This window comes from Gavialis gangeticus, unplaced genomic scaffold (genome assembly GCF_001723915.1).
Source record: "Gavialis gangeticus isolate Ggan-Ray unplaced genomic scaffold, GavGan_comp1, whole genome shotgun sequence".
In the NCBI taxonomy this organism is placed as follows: Eukaryota; Metazoa; Chordata; order Crocodylia; family Gavialidae; genus Gavialis; species Gavialis gangeticus.
The window spans coordinates 49,104,870-49,123,173 of NW_017729031.1; the positions used below are offsets into that span (position 1 = coordinate 49,104,870).

The 18,304-nt window shown below is 38.8% G+C and overlaps 1 protein-coding gene across 1 annotated transcript in view; it reads right to left on the reverse strand.

Annotated features, from left to right (window-relative positions):
- The window catches only part of TTC21B (tetratricopeptide repeat domain 21B), a 111,755-nt gene that overhangs the window by 7,054 nt on the left and 86,397 nt on the right, over positions 1-18,304 (reverse strand). The window contains exons 21-28 of the mRNA XM_019522733.1: positions 14,006-14,116; positions 12,603-12,684; positions 11,180-11,330; positions 10,547-10,708; positions 9,977-10,172; positions 8,125-8,349; positions 2,809-2,929; positions 1,503-1,570 (exon numbers count right to left, since the gene is read on the reverse strand). Of these exons, the coding sequence (XP_019378278.1) occupies positions 1,503-1,570; positions 2,809-2,929; positions 8,125-8,349; positions 9,977-10,172; positions 10,547-10,708; positions 11,180-11,330; positions 12,603-12,684; positions 14,006-14,116 (1,116 nt within the window). The remainder of the gene's footprint in view (positions 1-1,502; positions 1,571-2,808; positions 2,930-8,124; positions 8,350-9,976; positions 10,173-10,546; positions 10,709-11,179; positions 11,331-12,602; positions 12,685-14,005; positions 14,117-18,304) is intronic.

Below are 18,304 nucleotides of genomic sequence, written 5' to 3' on the forward strand. Positions count from 1 at the left end.
CCCAGAGTGGGATGGGGAGGAGCAGGCACCAAAAAAAAAGGCAGCAGGGGACAAGGGGCAGTGGAGGGCATCTGTCTGCCTGCCTGCCTCATAGTCAAGGGTGGGCATGGGGGGCAATTTAAAGCACTCCCCCAAAAAACGTTATAAATTTTCCATATATAGAATCTAATTATATGAGGGAGCCGGGTCTATCTTAACTTCAAAGTTACCTTGGATTTGAAGAAATACAGTATTATATTTTAATCTCAGTTGATAGATATGTAATGAGATTGAGCCGAGGTATATTCAAAGAGGAACTACTCCCTTTCCCTAGCCACATAGCTTTGGGGAAACACAATGGGAAGTATCAGCTAAAGACTCCAAGCCAGCAGAAGCAGCTGAGAGGCAGCCAAGGCAGGGACCATGACTGGACATTCCTTGCCCTGGGCTGAAAAGACTGTGCCTGTGGGACACCCTTTCCTCCCTCCCTTCTTCAGTCTCCATCTCAACTTCACTCCACATCTGTTTCTTTACCCTTTTCTCCGTTCCCTTCAGAAGTCCCCTTTGCTTTTTTCTTCTAACATACCTCTTTCCCTTCCCTCTCCTTTCTGCCAAAACAGTCATAGAATTAAAATGATATTTGCTTCCATCACATTGCTCATTTTGCTTGTGTGTTATCCCTTTCCCATCACCTAGGTCAGACCTGCAGGCTCTTTGGAGCTAGGATATTCTGCTATTCTCTGTTTAATTCGTAGCACACTGGAGCCCCCAGAACTCCTTAGAAACTACTATGATAAACATATGCGCTAATTATAATAGGGGACTAGATTAATATCATTTGGATGCAATTTTATAACCTCCAGAACTTATTTATTTCACATCTTGGATTCAAAGTATTTGGATCATTATCAATGAAAAAAAGTCATAAAACAGATTTGTGGAAACTGATATTAATTTACACCAAATGCAGAAAGATAACTGGCTTTATAAAACTACTTTTTCCCAGAGGTGCTATTCAAGATAATTTTATGCAAAGTTTTAGGAACTTGTTAAGATGCATTTTTATGAGGCTTTCCAACCTAAAACCACAATGTACCTCTGTTATCCCATGCAAAACAGACACTCTTACTCATTTTCCCAATCTGAAGAGTTCAAGGTCAAAAGAGCTGAACTAAAAGTAGCCTAACCATTTATCAAATGGAAGAATTTATGCAATTCATAAAATCCAACAAAAAGGAAAAAAATAACAATATGCACAGAGTAGGTGTGCACACATACAGCTAACAACCTCCGAGGATCCTGCTACATATTCTAATTAAAGCTAGATAGAAACCAGCTATAGAGTTGTTACACATTTTCAAGCACCAACTATATAGCTGCTTGACTCTTTTTATAGCAATAATTACTTTGCACACGTGACTAGTCTAAATGTACTGCGTGATTAACCAGTTAACTGCATAATACATGCACTGTGTAGTAGGGGACTGAAAGAAGCCATGGTAATAATAATAAAAAAGGTCTACCTTATGACAGACATCAATAGCATCAACATATCTCTTTCCTTTCAAGTAATTAAATGCCAGCTTGTATCCTGTGAATAGCAAAAATACCAGTGAGAAGTATTATGTTTAAAATTAATTAAATAAAACAAGTTCAAGTTAAGTTTTGCCTTTGGGAAATTCTTAAGAAAAAGCACTGGAGTAAGTGTTTACTAACTTTGATGAGCACCTTAAGACTATTTTCCAGACAGGCCACAGGCTGGGAGTGCCAGAAATTTCCCTGTCTTCTCCCAGTACAAAGATACACTCAGAAACCTCAGCAAGGGTCTCTCACTACAAAAATCATTCTTGCTCGTTACTAATATGTAAAAATTAATACCTGCTTTTCACAGAGGGAGGTTTCTAGCTCATCAAACCACTGTATTTTTACTCTGCCTTTTGGGTCTCAATTTCTCTAGCCTAAATTTGTCTGTATTATATACAGCCAAGATGTAGATTATTTTGTTGAAAACACTTGTGTTCTAGATAATGCACAAAAGCCATCACAACACTTCTTTAAAAAAGCATAATGTTACTAAAGAGACTTTTAAGATTATGCACTGTAGACAGCATTTATTTTATGCAGTACCCTCAGCAAAGTCCAAAATTAAGACAAGCTGAAAAATCACCACCCTAGTGGCCTAGAAGTAGACTTTTAATTGGGGGGTGGGAGGAGACAAAACTATTTTATAAGTTGTTTAGAAATATTTCTGTATAAATTAAAAAGTAGGAGCACAAAAGGTCATACTCAAATAGTAAAAATTCATTGAACATCTCAAGTGGGCTTTTAACAACTAAATATATCCTGAACAGCTCTCAACTGGGTACCAAATAAGCTGGAAATAAAAAAAAAGAATGTGTAATTTTGAAAATTTAAGTATTTAAAAAAAATTTTTTTCAAACATCAAAACGCAACTGCAATAAGACAATGGTAGAACTGAGCCATTACTCAATATATCACAGAATGATGTTTCTTCAAAATGGATACTATATTTAGAAACTGTATATTTATATATACAGACAGTGAACAATAAAAAAGCTCCAAAGCAAGCCTTGTGGGAAGCCTGCTAGAATAGTAATCGTAAATTGATGAAACTCAGCAACACAAATTATCTTCTCCTGCCAGGAGTGCCCTCAAAGGTATTAAAATGTAGATCTTTAAATAGCCAAGTTCTCACATGAAGACATCTAGTGAACATATTTTACTTATTAGGAAAATGAAATACCGTCTTACCAACATTACATCACTGTTTTATTTATATTTATTGCCACAAAATGGGTACAAACATACCTACTGTTGGATTTGTTTGGTTTCCATATTTCCATGCCAGCTCATAATTTACTGCTGCATCTTTATATGCTTGTTCTTTTTCCATTATGTATCCCATATACTCATAGGCTTTGCAACAGGACTACAAAATATAAATATGTATTATACATATTTCAGAAGGTTATTCAGAGGAGCCTATACAGACTGAGGCTAGGGACAGATATTCAAAAAGCCTGAGCCTGACTTGATTCAATCTTTGCAGGTTAGTCAAACCTGCAAAGCTTGAACCAATCTGGAGGTGAATAGACATTCTCTTTTCATTCCAGAAATGCAGGCACATGCTTGCATTGGCTTGGGCTAGAAGCCAGGGGGTGCTAGAGCAGCCCTCCTTTCTCTTCCACAGTGCTGAGGTGAGGGGGGGGGGTGTGGCCAGACCCCACTATCAGGACATTCTCATTAGGGAGGGGTCTCCCCAACTTGCTGCTCTGAGGGAGCCAGCAGGGATTTACACAGCATTTAGTTACACAGCAGGGAGTTACAGAGGGAGTTATTAGCATTTATCATCCCATCAGCAAAACAAAGCCTCTCTCATTGGTTCAAGTTCTTCTTAAACAACTTTTTCCAAGGAAGGAAAGTAGGGACATTACCAGCTACCTGTTGATTAGCTCCAAAGAGCCTTAAGCCGACACTGTCCTGTCTGCCTTTCTCCTGTCTCCCACAGCACAGACCATAGCCAGCATGAGGTATGCTAGCTAATGCTGTGTAAGGCAGAAGGGAGGGGAGAATCCCTGCTTGAGCAGGGAGTGGTGGTGGGGGGGACAGGGAACAGGAGGAAGCTAGATAGACACTGCTGTACCTGCCATCTCTGCCAGAGCTGCAGCCAGGGAGCAGAAGGGAGGGGCCAGCCCTCCTGGGCTGGAGCAGAGAGCAAAACCCTGCCCAGGAAAGCATCTGGGATGCTAGGGGACTCTGGTTTAACTTAAACCAGGAAGGGGTCTGGGACAGACGTTGCATAAACCAGTTTGATCCAAATCAGTTAAGTCTGATAAACGTGGTTGAATGTAGTATCTCAAATAGGTTTCAGCCATTTTCAAACTGGTTTGCGTGTACTGAACATCTGTTCTGTTACAGGTTTAAACTAGTTTCTGATCACTTAAACCGGTTTGTGTGTAATGTCTGTCCCTAGCATGTTTAAACAATTAAATACACACATCTATACAGATAGCTTGCAAGGCATATACCAGTTATATAATTGTACCAGATTCTATAAAAAATGTTTCCTGTTTAAAATAAAGACAAGACACAGGAATTCTGTTCACTATTTTCATTTCAGGGTTAAAATAAGAGACTAAGAACAAGAGCTGCTCTGGGATAAGGGAGAGAAGGCAAAGGGTGCGAGAAGCACCGAACTGTACCAGTGGGCATTTTTACAGTTGTTATTGCTCAGGGTATTTGATCCAGGAGGCCAGGTGTACAGGCTTCAGGCAACTAAAACAGCCTCACAATAGAAATTATTACTCCTGTCATAGCTTATCAGTGCAAAGGGTAGTGGAACGTATTAACTAACAACTGCGCCACTGTCCTGAAACGTGGGTTATCACAATTTGGCTGCACAATGTACAGGGCAACAGAAGCATTAGGAGGAAGGATGGCTCACTCCATTCTGGAAGAACCAACATCAGCTTACTTAGATGAAGCATTTATAGTTTATAAAAACACCACTGTCCAGTAAAAAGGATACAGTTTAGTAACGAACATTAAATATTTTCTGCAATGATTTTGAGATCCATATTCTCCAACAAATGTGTTTGTTACCCCATGACTATAATTTTATTTTAAAGGGCTGCTTCTGATAAAAAGTTCATGACTTACTGGATATATAAATGATGCTTCATGTGACTAATTTCTTAATGTCAATTTCAAGGACAGTAAAATACAATAGAAATACCCAGTGAAAATAAAGCATTATTTATACTGCAAGGTGTAATAACATTATTAGCTTCTTATGGAGAGATCTATTTGCATAAAGGCAAATATGTTATAAAACACACCTGCCCAGGATACTGGATGAAATACAAATGAAGTTGTACCTGCCTTCATTGTCTGCAGCCCAATGAACTATCAGAGGAAGTGCATGGAGCCACAGCCTGCTACTCCATGCATGTTCATTAAGCCTGCAATCCTTACTATTAGCTGCCTAGTCTTAACAGCAAGTGTCAAGAACAAACATTCTTCTGCTTTTATGCATAAAATCTATTGAAGAGATTTATACATCTCTCTATAAAGATAGGATTTATACAATAGCAGGTCACATACACACTTACATATTGGTCCAAGTCCCTCAGTCCAGTCCTCCCTCATCCCACTCTTCCTCTCATCTGCTCTGCATTTGAAACAAGCAGCTTTGTATTCCATAATGCATACAATTGAAGAAGTCCTAGGTAGCCCCAGCCTGTAACATGCCCAGTGTTGATGGGCTCTAGCCTACGGAGAATTCTTAAAAATCTAAGAAGTCTGACTATGGGCTCCCCAGGTAAGTCCAATAATTTATAAGTCTTATAACTCAACAAGTAGATGGGGTGCCTTGAGATCCTTCACGGGTGCCAAGCAATGGTAGCACTGTTAGGCAAACATGATTCACAAGGTAAACACAGGGATTTTAAACAGGAATCCATAATTGTTGAAAACCATTTTGACCTATTATAGTCTTTGAGGTCTTTGCAACAGAAAAATTGCTCTATTATTTTTCCATAGTGAAAAATGGAGTGCAATCTAAGAGCTGGGGTACCTCGAGTCTAATGAGGGTGAGAACCACTGCCCTAACGCTTTTCAAAGAAAAAGGCTTGTTTCTTTTTTAATGGCAGCAAAACAACTTATTTTTCCTAACCTCATTCTTGGAATCTGCTTGAGTTAAAGTTTTCAAGAAAATGCAGCCTAGAGATTATGCCCAGCATGAAACATTTCAGGTTTAACTGTTTGGCAAAGCTATGAGCATCTGAAAATTAGATCCTGTCAGATAATCTTAACTGGCAGTCCCCTAGCCCCTTTACCTTTGTGCTCCATGTCCCAGGTTGCAGCAAAGATAAACCCTGACAGCACCAGAGCAAAGGTAAGAGGGACACAGCAGGAGGAAGCGGAAGGGGCAAGAAGCAGCAAAGAGCAGGGAGGGGGGAGATGGGGCAGCAGAGTCCCCAGGCAGAAGGGTAGGAGTGGTGAGGGAGGCAGGCAGCAGCTGCCTGCCTCTGCCCCAAGCCGCCTCATACTTTATTGTAATATTAGGGCTTTGTTCCCCATGTTAAATGGGGAAAAACTCCTCACCTTTTAATCAAGTAAATATGATACTGAATGCAGAAAAGAAGACACAGAAATTTGAGAGAAACATACAAAAGCAAAGAGCATTCAGCAAAAAAAAATTTGGGGAAAAAAAAACTCACTTAAGGAGTTTTGTTTTGAATGGTTTATAAAAGATGTATTGCTTTGCCAATAATCTGAGTATTTTCAGCAGGAAATTTAAGCCATTAAATTAGAAATGTGTATCTAATTTATGTATTGTGCCAATTACTTACACCACAGAAGAGACAAATGCATATACTATATTCTACTTATTCTAACTATTTAAACCCATTTAAAATTAAACTTTGTAAATCTACAGAGGACATAGTTTCAACTTAGGACCTAGAAGTCTAACTAGAGAGTACACGGAGTACTGGAATAAGATATGGCAGCAGAAATCTCCTTTATTTAGAAGTCTGTGCTACATCAGAAGAGATACAGATGGAGAATCAAGAAATACAGCTGTAGGATCAAGAAAAGAAAATCAGTTCATAAAACCCTGATTCTATAGTAATGCACTGGCTTTGGATAGGTGTTGGGTTCTCACTGACTTTGGAACGAAAGAGAACCAGACTGACATGAAAACAAACGTGATGAATGACAAAGGCTAAACATCTAATTCAATATATTTAGGTAAATAAAGTACATATGCATTTTCATAATTAATTTCTGATTGCTAAAAAACAACAACAAAAGCCAAAATAATGCGTTTAAGTCACTCTGGTCAAGTTCCATACACGCTGGAGAGTTTTGCAGAAAGTGTTTTCCATAAAAATTTATATTTTTTCTTAATTCAACATACTTTAAAATTGGAGCTGTACAAAATTCTTGCTGGTTTTTTTCTCTATGTGTAGAAACTGAATGCTGATATGGGGCAGAGCTTCTAATCACTGTGATGCTAGGACCCAATGTGAAAGGTTTTTGTGGCCTTCATCACTTTCCTTTTCCTTTCACTGCCCAGGCTTATTTATCTAAATATTTCAGACATTGCTTCTAAATATTTAAATCTTCCAGAAGATTGCTTCTCCCTCAATGTCAACATCATTCTGACACAGTTGTAATCAGTGGAACTACTCATACTGAACCCCTCTGGTATAATAAAAGAGAGGGTCTCCTGGATGGGGTAATTTCTATTAAAGGAATATAATCTATTTGAGAACTAAGTTAAACTTCAAGTACACAGAAGGACATTTGACAGAAGGATAAAGATCGGGAGACAAACCTGGCTCTTTACCAGGTAAAAGCTGAAGGGTACTCAAAGTAGTTTTGAGTAGCAATAAGTAGACTGCTGAGGAGACACCATGGGGATATAAACGTCTGTAAAGCAATGAGTCTTCTAAACAGCCTTCAAGTAAAAGAAGGTGAGAGGTATGTAGACAGAAAGAAAAAAAACAAAAAACAAACTCCATTACCAGAGAGAAAGAACAAAATGAGAAATAGCAAGCAGGAGAGTTAAAGCTGTTGACTGTTCTTGCTTCCTGAAACCCATTCTGGCAGAGGTCCAGGTCAAAAATCCTAAGTGCCCAATGAAAACACTAGAGCTGTAGAGCTGCCTCATAAGAATCCAGAGAAAAGCAACTTGTCAGTGCAGGATCAGTAAAGGCATGATGCAAAAGGAAAAAATATACATTATATTGTTAAACGCTCTCTTAAAAAAACACCAAATTGCATACGGAGCAACAGATTATTTCTTCCTTAATAAATGGGGCAAGTGCCCACAATTTCTGTCTTTCTGCTGTTGTCATGAGCCAGGATCAGATTCATAATAAAATGCATTCTTGACATTCTACAGACACTTTCAACACTAACATATCACCACAGCTCAGACCTGCATAAATTACTTACAGCTTATGAATAAAAATGAAGAAGCATCTGTAGATGAATTTATTTTCTATTCTCAGGGATAAGTTGCTAGTCATCTGGTTTCCCCAAGTTTATTTCCCCTTCAGAAGAAAAAATTTCACAGCATGTTTCTAAAGAAAAACAACATGCATAGTCACCTACCCTGTTGTGACGGAGACATCGTTTTAAGAGTTCACCTGCCATATCATATTTTGCAGATTGAATGTAAATATCAGCAAGCAGCAGCCAGCTCTTTTCAAACTCTTCTGCATCAATGGGATTCCAGTTCATTTTTGCAATGCGTTTCAATTGATTTCTGGCTCGTGGAGTTTGTTTTAATATCATGTAGGCTGTAGCCATTCCTAAAAGAGCTGGGATATGATCCTTCTGGAATAGAAAGGATAACTGGCTTTAAGTTAAAAAGTAAGTTTTCAAAATAAAATTATTACTGAGCAGATACAGTAAGATGCAAGTAAAACCTAAAACCCAGAAACTACGAGAATAAAAAAAATCTCATATTCCAAATATCTATTATATAACATAGTGTTCAATCTTCAACAGGACTACAACACCACTACCTTAAATTATTTAAAAGATTGACTGCAAACTTGGGCTAAAAAAGGAAAAAGAAATTAGCAAAAATATTTACTTACCAGTAACTGGATTGCTTCAAAATGTATTGTCCCTATGCACTATGTAGGCATGGACACGTACACATTATGAGCTTTGGTGAAAGACTTTTGCCTTTACAGTGGGATTCAACCTAATGCCACACCTCCTTCAGCCCTTTGCCACAGGGATAGAGATGTACATCTCCTACTCTTAAGTTTCCTTTCAACCTTGAAGTCTCATAGTAAATACAACTCCAGAGAAAAGGGAAAGGAAGAAAGGATGCGAGTGTGCATGCTCCAAAAAGATTACTGAAAAATAACTTTTCTTTCTCCTTTGAGTGACTTCCAAATGTATATCCTCACCATGATATATATTGGAGTCACCCAGGGTGAGAATAAAGCAGTGCCCACAAATATTTGGGCACTCCCTACTCAAACTTAAGAGGTCTGAGTGCCATAGACAAACAGTGACTGAAGCGTTCTCCTACCAAATGCAGCATCTGCCTTTGAGGTTTTTACGATCATATAATGCTTGGCAAAAGGTATATACTGAGCTCCAGGTACCTGACCTGCAGATGTCACTTATGTAGGTACTGTGTAGGAAGGCCACGGAAGTGACTTGAGCTCTAGGGCAGCAGTTCTCAACCCTTTTTCTACCAGGACCCATTTGTAAACATCAATAGCCAGTTCCGACTTAGTGCCTTTCACTTCTGACCTGCTGCCAGGCCCCAGCCCCACAGTGTGTGGGGAAGGGAAGGAGTGTGTGGGGGGCTGTGGAGGGCCCCAAACAGCCCTGGGCAGACTAGAACTCTGCCAGCCTGCAAGGGCAAAGCCACGGTTTCCCACATTTTTCTTCTTTAAAGGAGAATCCATTTTTAAAATCTGTGCAACCCTTTAATAAATTCTTGTGACCCACTTTTGGGTCACAACCCATGGGCTGAGAAACACTGCTCTAGGGAATGGGTCCTCACCACAGAGCTGGATAAATTTATCATTGTAAAGATTTCTGAAGGCTTGGTCCTAACGCATATATTTTCAGAACACCAGGAGTTGGAAAACTTGAAGTCAAAACAACACACAAAAACCCAAAACAAAATGAACAACAAAAAAAAAAAGCCAAAACAAAGACAAAAAACACAGAACACAAAAAGACCCAAGTGATTTTTAATAATGGTATTAAGCTTGCTGAGCATTTCTTTTAAGCTTGCATTTTTAACAAACTTACATGTCAGCAAGAAAGACTCCTGCTTCAGCATTTTTGCTGCCAATTTTCAAGACATCAAGAACAACAACAACAACAAAACAAATAACTCTCTGACTCAGTTACGTTAAATGTCTCTATATTTCTCAAATTAAACCAAAAGCCATAATGTGAGGATAAGGATGAGGGGCTGATTACTAACCTCAGCAACTACTACTTCAGTAAAGGTGTTTAATGCTTGTTCAACATTCGATTTCTGTTTGGTTGCCATTAGACAATAATTTTCCATAATGCGAAGTTGAATGTGACCCTGAACGGTATGGGGTTTGAGTTCCTTCAGGAGTTTTTCTGCTGTTCTCACAGCTAGCTGTACAGACTCCTGCTTTTCTGTCAAATTACTACAAATCAGAAAGAATGTATTTAGAAAAAAATAACTTGTCATTATACACATAAAATTAAATTTTATAATTAAATTAACTATGAGTTATGATGAAGGGTAGAAAAAACAAATCACTTTTGTCACTCTTTACATGGCTATTCTATATTGGCTCCCCTTCTCTATTGAAAGTGACTCTGAATTATCTGCAAAGACACACTTAAGATCCTACAAATGCACAGACATGGAGAACAGAATCCTCCTCATCTTTTGACTAGTATCTGATTGACTCCTCTCTCCAAAGTGCCACATTATAAGCATCTCTCATTCTGTTACAGTTTAGATTAGGATAGAAAGTGTTAACAAGAAAAAAAAAATCTTCACTCCTTTCCTTACCCTATGTCACCATCCAGGTTTTCAAATACTTCGCCACCTACTGTTTCATTATCAGGATTCAAACATATTTCAATCATGTTATAAACTGCATTCTGTCCCCAATCACTGTCTTTCCGAGCTTTATTAAAATGTCGAAGTGCATCATTTGGTTCACCTGTATACCTAAGTCAGGTTATGAAAATATTTTCAGTTTGGGCAAGCAACTAACAGGAAAAAAAATCTATCAACAAATCTATACATACACAGACACACACACACACACACACACACACATGCACACACAGATTTCAAACTGTACCGGGTATAAATTTTATATTTTTGTTGTATACATATTGCAAAAACTGAGTTCTAAAATTTTAAAACTTCATTTCTGAAGGTCAGAAGTAACTAATATTACTATTTGCTATGAAACAGACAGATAAAATTAAATAATTATACTTTCTAGAAGAACCCAAAAGAAAGCATTTCAGAAGAGCCAAGGATATCACTCAAATGGCAACATCCGAAATTTAGGCTTGTTAGCTCTCTTACATTTTTGCAAGCTATGATTGCTACTGAAGTAAAAACAGAAGTTTATTTTCAGATGTGGTAAAATAACCAATACATGCTTTACTTAATTATAACTATACCTACCAAAGATATAATCCTTTGCAATAGTGAAAACCTGGCTCTATTTTTGCTCTGGAAGAATGTTTCTCAGCCATTACAAGAAATCTTGGAACTTCCTCTAACTTCCCAGCTCTTCTTAATAAATCAATCAAACGTGACAGAGTTGCATAATTATCTAAATAAGTACATATTTAGGATATTTTAGTAAACCAATATACACATTTTGTGTATGAAGAGATTTAAAAATAAAGCAATTTCTCCTTTTTATGGCATAGTCTGAATGAAGCTGGAAATTTAAAGTTAATACAGTGCTTATATTATGACTTCTACATGGTATTTAAGAGAGTCTAATGATATGAGGAATCCAAATGCACTGCTACAAACCATGACCTTCTAAACAGCTCTACCCAATTGCAAACTTCACTTTCAGTCTAGTAATACTATAAGTGTTTTATCTGTACTGTCACAGTTTGCAATGAAAAACTTTAAACAATCCAGCTTCTTAAAATTTACTTTGAAATCCTATCTATATTTGTGTATGTTCTCTTTGTCACCTTGTTTTAAAACTAAGCTTTTTATGATTATAGTTATATAATTTTATAGCTACACTAGGTTCTATGTAAAAGTGTGTATATCTGACCTAGAAATAACTACCATATTTTTGCATATCACCGGGACACCCTTTTCCACAAATAAGCTGCCAAAAATCTGGGTACTGTATGTGAAGAAATATGGTAATGCCATTTAGCTGCCAGCCAAAGCAGAGTGGTGAGCTTGGCACTAGCCTGGGTGTCCCCTGGGGAACCTTCACTGAAGGCCTGCTGCAGGAAGTCCGTCCTTAAGTAGCATTGCAGATGGCTCACAGCAGTCCCAAGCAGAGAGCAGAAAGCCCTGGCAGAAGCAGGTACAACTGCCCCCGACACCTCTTCCACTTAAAGAGCTATTCCTGCTGCTGTCAAACAGCTTGCTACTGAGTCAGTAAGCAGTGGCTACATGGCTAATGGAGCAGCAACAGGTTTCCTTGCCCCCTCAGAGCTGCTGGTGTTTCACTGCTGGCTACAGTAGGAAGGCTTCTACTGGAGAGAGACACCACAACTGCAGTGAGGGATGCATTTTATGACTTATTCTGTGTATGTTTTATAATTTCAAGAAAGTTTTTCCTTCATTTCACCTTCCCAAATATAATGTGCACTCTGTTTTGGGGAGAGAGAGAGAGAGAGAGAGAAATATTGTATTTCATTTTGATAATTTTTTTCATATTTTTCTGTATTAAATGTACTGTAGCTAGTTTGTGCATGCATATACACGCACAAAAAGACTTGCTGTTTCTATTCAGCACATCACTATTCAGAAAAACATCACTGAAACATGTAACGATTTATTCCCATAATGTCCATGAGACTTTAGATCAGGGAGAATTGGAGACATCATTACGGATTTGTTTTACCTGGCTTGCGTTCCAAGAGCTGCTGAAAATGAAATACAGCTTCTTCGTAGTTCTGCTTCCTGAACATGAGGTCAGCCATCATCTGTAAGATCAAAACATTCAAAGAAGAAAAAAAAAAGAAACAAAACCCCCAAGTTACAAAATATGGTTGAAAATGGTTGTTTTATAAAACTCCTCAAATAAATCTAAGACAAAAGCTAAAGTCAGAGAATCCAAGCAGTGAAATCCAATTCTCTTTTTAAAAAGTATTAACAGTAAGAACAAATTCTTAAAATCTCAAATATACCTACACAGTATTATAAAATTATATACTTAAGAAAAAAAGTGAAATCTTAGTGATTCTAGGGTAGGCCCCAGGAATAACTGTGCAGTTAAGAAACCACCGATTAACTTTGGTTCCACCTTAAAAGGAGGCATTCTCCATATGATGGCCAGTCTGAGTTACATCATCCATAGACAAGAAGTGTAGCAATAAAAAAAAAGTGTGTTTTAAAAAGATAACATTAGTTTCTCACAGTGAACTGTTAGTACAAAGTGAATTAAACCATTTTCTGAATATTGTTCTTCATACAATTCCTCTCCACTTCTGTTCCTCACATTTTTGTAGCAAGATTTTTGTTTTGGAATAGATAGGCTAAACTTGTTAACAGTTATAAATTATACAGGCAGTCCTTGGATTTACAACACAACTGGTTTCTGAAAACTGAGTCTTAAGTTGAAACACTGCAACTCAGAACCAATTTTCTCATAAGAAAATGTTATAAATGGGGGACTGGTCCTGAACCAAGGCCCGATACCCTATTGTCACCAAAAATACCCCAGAATTTTCTACTCAACCAATTACAGATGAGTAATATAGTTACACTAACGTATTTATATTGTAAACAGCAATCATATTGATTTGTAAGGACTTCTTTGAGGTGAATTTGCTAGACTTTTTGAAAGGCTCTTGGTTGGATTTTAAGGGTTCTTGGCTGGAGTCTTCTCAGGAGTCTTGGCTGCAGGTTTTTCTGGAGTCTTGTCTGCTTTCTTAAAGAAAAAGTGTCCAAGGAAGCTTGGACAGATGTTCTCCAGGGAGATAAACAATGCAGCGAATCAAGTGTTGTAAGTCGAAACTGACGTCAGAAAGTTGAAACAGGGTGTCAATTTATAAACGTTGTAAGTGCGAAATGTTGTAACTTGAAACATTGTAAGTTGAGGACTGCCTGTACTGAATAATGATCTGATGTGAATACAAGCAAACACTTGTGATATTTTTCATGTTGTATTTTACTAAACCCACAGTAACTATGTTTTTGTAACATGGATCATCATAACCATCTCCTCTTAGACAGCACATATAACACACTTTTAGTATAGTAGCTCTCTTGATATAGTAGATTACAATATTACAACTCACTAACCATTGTTGCTGCTTCATTATCTTGGTCGTTTTTAAGCAGTAATGCACACTGATGTTGGCAGGCATCGGTATCATCTTGTGCTAGGTACAAACGTGCAAGTTCCAACATGACCTGGAGGATGAAAAAAAAAAACCTTTATCTTTATGCAATTCAGATAGGAATGATGGATCATGGTTAGGGTAACAGCCTGAGGTTCAGGAGTCCTGGGTTTAACTTTCCCCCCTCCCAATTACAGACTTGCCATGTGACCTTTGCCAAGTCACTTAGTCTCTCACTATGTCTCAATTGGAAAAAAGAAAAAGAAAAAACCAACACTGTTAGTGTGTCACAGGGTGTTGTGCAGATAGGTATATTAATGATTATGAAGCACTCATATACTATGATGCTGGTTTCAAGCATTTCGAGTGGAATTCTTTCACAAAAAAAATACTTGCAAGTTTTTTAAATCTTGTCACCACCAGAAGCTTTTTTTTTTTTTTTAAACTACACTTTGATTAATATCAAGTGCAAGCGACTTGATGCAAGATTCTTAACTGAGCAGTGAGACTAGACTCATGAGGTCCCTTCCAATTTTATAATTCTATTATTTTTATTTACATTTTCATAGTCAGGAACGATAATGATGTGACTAGTAACAAAGTTACAAAAGCAGAATTCTCATTAAGGCTGAGGTTCCATCATCATGTACAACAGCCACAGAAAATTAACAAAGGGACAAAGCTATTCCTGCTGAAGCCAAAGGGAATTTTGCCAGTGGCTTAGACAAAAGTTCAATCATTTGAGTTATCAAACTTCAAAAATGCCATATTTGGAGTTCCTTTTGCTATGTTACTTCCAACTTACAAAACCGGTTACATTAAAATATTAGGAAAAAAGGAGACTCATGATTTCACCTCACAATCATTTCAGTTCCAGTCTGGATTTTCATCTTTTGAAGGAAAGAGGACAATCAAAATGGCTCTCAAGATGCATCAGTTCTTACAATTTTTTTCTAATATACTAACTCAAAAGAAATTTATGAAACCAAAAGAAATCTCATGAGGTTCAATAATGAAAAAGTGCAAAGTCCTGCACTTAGGACAGAAAAATCCTATGCACTGGTACTGGCTGGGAACCGACTAGCTAAGCAGCAGCTCTACAGAAAGGACCTGCAGTTTATAGTGGACAGTAAGCTGAATATGAAACAACAGTGTACCCTTACTGCAAAGAAGGCTAACAGCATATTGGGTGGCATTGGTAGAAGCACTGCCAACAGATCAAGGGAAGTGATTATTCCCCTCTACTCAGCACTGGTGAAACCACATCTGGAATGCTGTATTCAGTTTTGGGCCCCCCACTACAGAAAGGATGTGGACAAATTGGAGAGAGTCCAGCAGAGGGCAATGAAAATGGTTAGGGGGCTGGGGCACATTGGATTTTTTTTATGCTTGTTTCTGGGCTGGGCTTGTCTTTACAGCAGTATAAGATAGGGGATACTTCAAGTGTTGCCTGTAAACCAACTGCTAGCCACATGTACATTTTCTATATCAAGTTAAGTGATGCTTTAAATTAATGTTAGTTGACCATTTTGGTGGGTTTGGTATTGAGGCTCAAGTGCATCTCAGACTTGAACTAGAGGCTGAGGGAACTGGCTTATATAGTCTGGAGAAAAAGATGACAGAGAGGATTTAATAGTAGCCTTCAACTACCTGAAGGATGGTTCCAAAGAGGATGCAGTTAGATTGTTCTCAGTGGTGGCAGATGACAGAACAAGGCACAATGGTTTCAGTTGCCGCAAGGCAAGTTTAGGTTAGATATTAGGAAAAACTCTCTCACCAGGAGGATAGTAAAACACTGGAACAGGTTACCTAGAGAATTTTTGGAATCTCCATCCTTGGAGGTTTTTAGACCTGGTTACACAAAGCCTTGGTTAGGATAATCTAGTTGGGGATAATTCTACTTGGAGCAGGGGGTTGGACTAAATGGCCTCCTGAGGCTCCTTCCAACCTTAATTTTCAATGATTCTAGTGTCAGACCTCATTCCTTTAAGGCAGGGGTGGCAAACTCATGTGGTTCTGCAGGCTGGATAAGCATGGGCCATTCCCCATGGGGTCAGGCCCACAGACCCCTACCCTCCACTCCATCTGTATGACTGATCCAGTATACTCAGCACCTACCTGGGACAGTCAGGGATACTAGCCTGAATGGGTGCTACATGCAGAGCACCCCAGGACCAGGCATGAATGAGCAACATATACAGTGCACCCCAAGGCCAGGCCCGAGTGAGCACCATGCACAGGGCAGCCCAAGACTAGGCCTGAGGAAGCACTATGGGTAGTGCATGTCCCCAGCACTATGCACAGGGCTTGTGACTCAAAGGGGCAGAACCGGGGGGGGGGGCTCCAAGGGTTGGATCTAACCCTTAGGCTGCATATTTGACACCTCTGCTACCGTCAACATTTTTTCCAGCATTTTCATGTGTGCAGCAACACAGGAGCCTGCTGATATCTTTTCCAGGCATTATCTGTCCCATAGTACAGCACTACCCACAATTTGTTTAATGTGAAATTTCAGAACAACACTTGTAAAACTGCATGCTTTGATTGTCATTATGAAAAATAGTATGAGTAGATCATGAGTTCAACTCCCCTGCCCTCCTAGCAGACTTTATAGTCATTAGATAACTTAAAGCAGCAGTCAGCAATCCCCGGCACATGTGCTGAGAATGGCACGCAAGACCATTTTGCTCAGCACCCCACCACCAGCCCAGGCTCTAAGCAGCTGCTGCCAGGCACGGAGCCCAGGCTGCTCCCAGCAGGTGGTTGGGAGGCTGCAAGCCCTGCTAGGAGCAGACAGGCTGCTGTGGGCCAGCTGCAGCCGTGAGGCTGCAAACAGCTGCTCCGGCATATTGGCACTCCGGCACCTTCCAAGGTAGACACTGTTTTTTTCAATGCTCTGGCCAAAAAATGTTGCCTACCCCTGACTTAAAAGGAAAAACAGAGTAAAAGACAATTGTATAATGGCTCATTCAGAAATGTCATTATACACATAAAAACCAAAACAGGTAATTCAGATATAAAGAGATCCTTACATTCTTTGGGGAGTTTTGGTGTGAACATATAAGAATACTATGGAATTATCAACTGCAAGGTAGAAGACACTTACAGGTACTAACTATGAGAGAGAGAAAGAGACTTTAAAATTTTAGTGACAATATATGGTCTTATACAACTGACACCGCTGAGTGCAAAGAAGAAACATGCCATTGATGACACCATGGCTGAAATCTTTTCCATTTGAAAAATATGGTCTTTTTTGTGGATTCTTTTCTACTGCGTGATGGGAAGGATGGAACTTACACTGAACAAAATTAAGTGTGTCAGAGATAAATCAGACTATCTAAACATCAGGCTGCAAGATACAGATAAGGATGATACAACTTGTATCCATTTTGCATCAGGAAGTCTGGCTGGAGAGTTGTGCGTGTGACTAAACTGATGAACATCAAGAAACTCTGCAAACCGAAGTAGCCATGGCCACTGGGAAGCTACTGGTATAAGATCTGCCTTGTTCCATTTGGCTTTGCTGAAGTCTCAACCTAAATGATACAGGTGCAAGTGCACATACCAAATGATCTGACCACAAAAATATGAAAGTCTCTCCACGTGAGCCTTGATTTGCACTATTCCTATATCCCTTCTTGTTTGTGATGCTTACAAACAGATGAAAGTAACTCTAGGCCCCTGATGAGTGAAGTGTTGTTAGGCTGATATGGGTGAATTTTTATTAATTCCAGAGATGTATTGCCTTGCCGCAGAGGGCAGAGTTCCAATAGCTCATGTATATAGTAGATTGTAGTCATATTCCATGATAGTCTTTATGGACTGAGTCTGATTGAAAGGAAGCATTCACAGACTTTGAGAAGTACTTCAAGTCAATACATTGACATTTTCAGAGTACTGACACCTGCTGGGGCACAGTAATTAGCACACTCCAGCAGTCTTGCTTAATTAACTTGATTAATTAATTGATTAATCGAGTCTGCTCCAACATGCTAATTAGCACATGTAGGAGCAGATGTCCGGCATGTGTATAGGTGTCCATGGAGTCCAACTTTTTTTTTTTTTAAACAATTTTTAATTTCAGGAAAACTGTATAATAATTAATTTGGTAATCATCATCTCTGTATCTGGCATCATTATTCCATTAATACCCAGTCTGCTGGGGCCAGGGGGTATGGAGAGGGAAGAAAGGTAAAGGCTTCAATATTTATCAGGGCTTGCAACAGTAATTCAAGTCACTTCACTTGACCTAACCTAG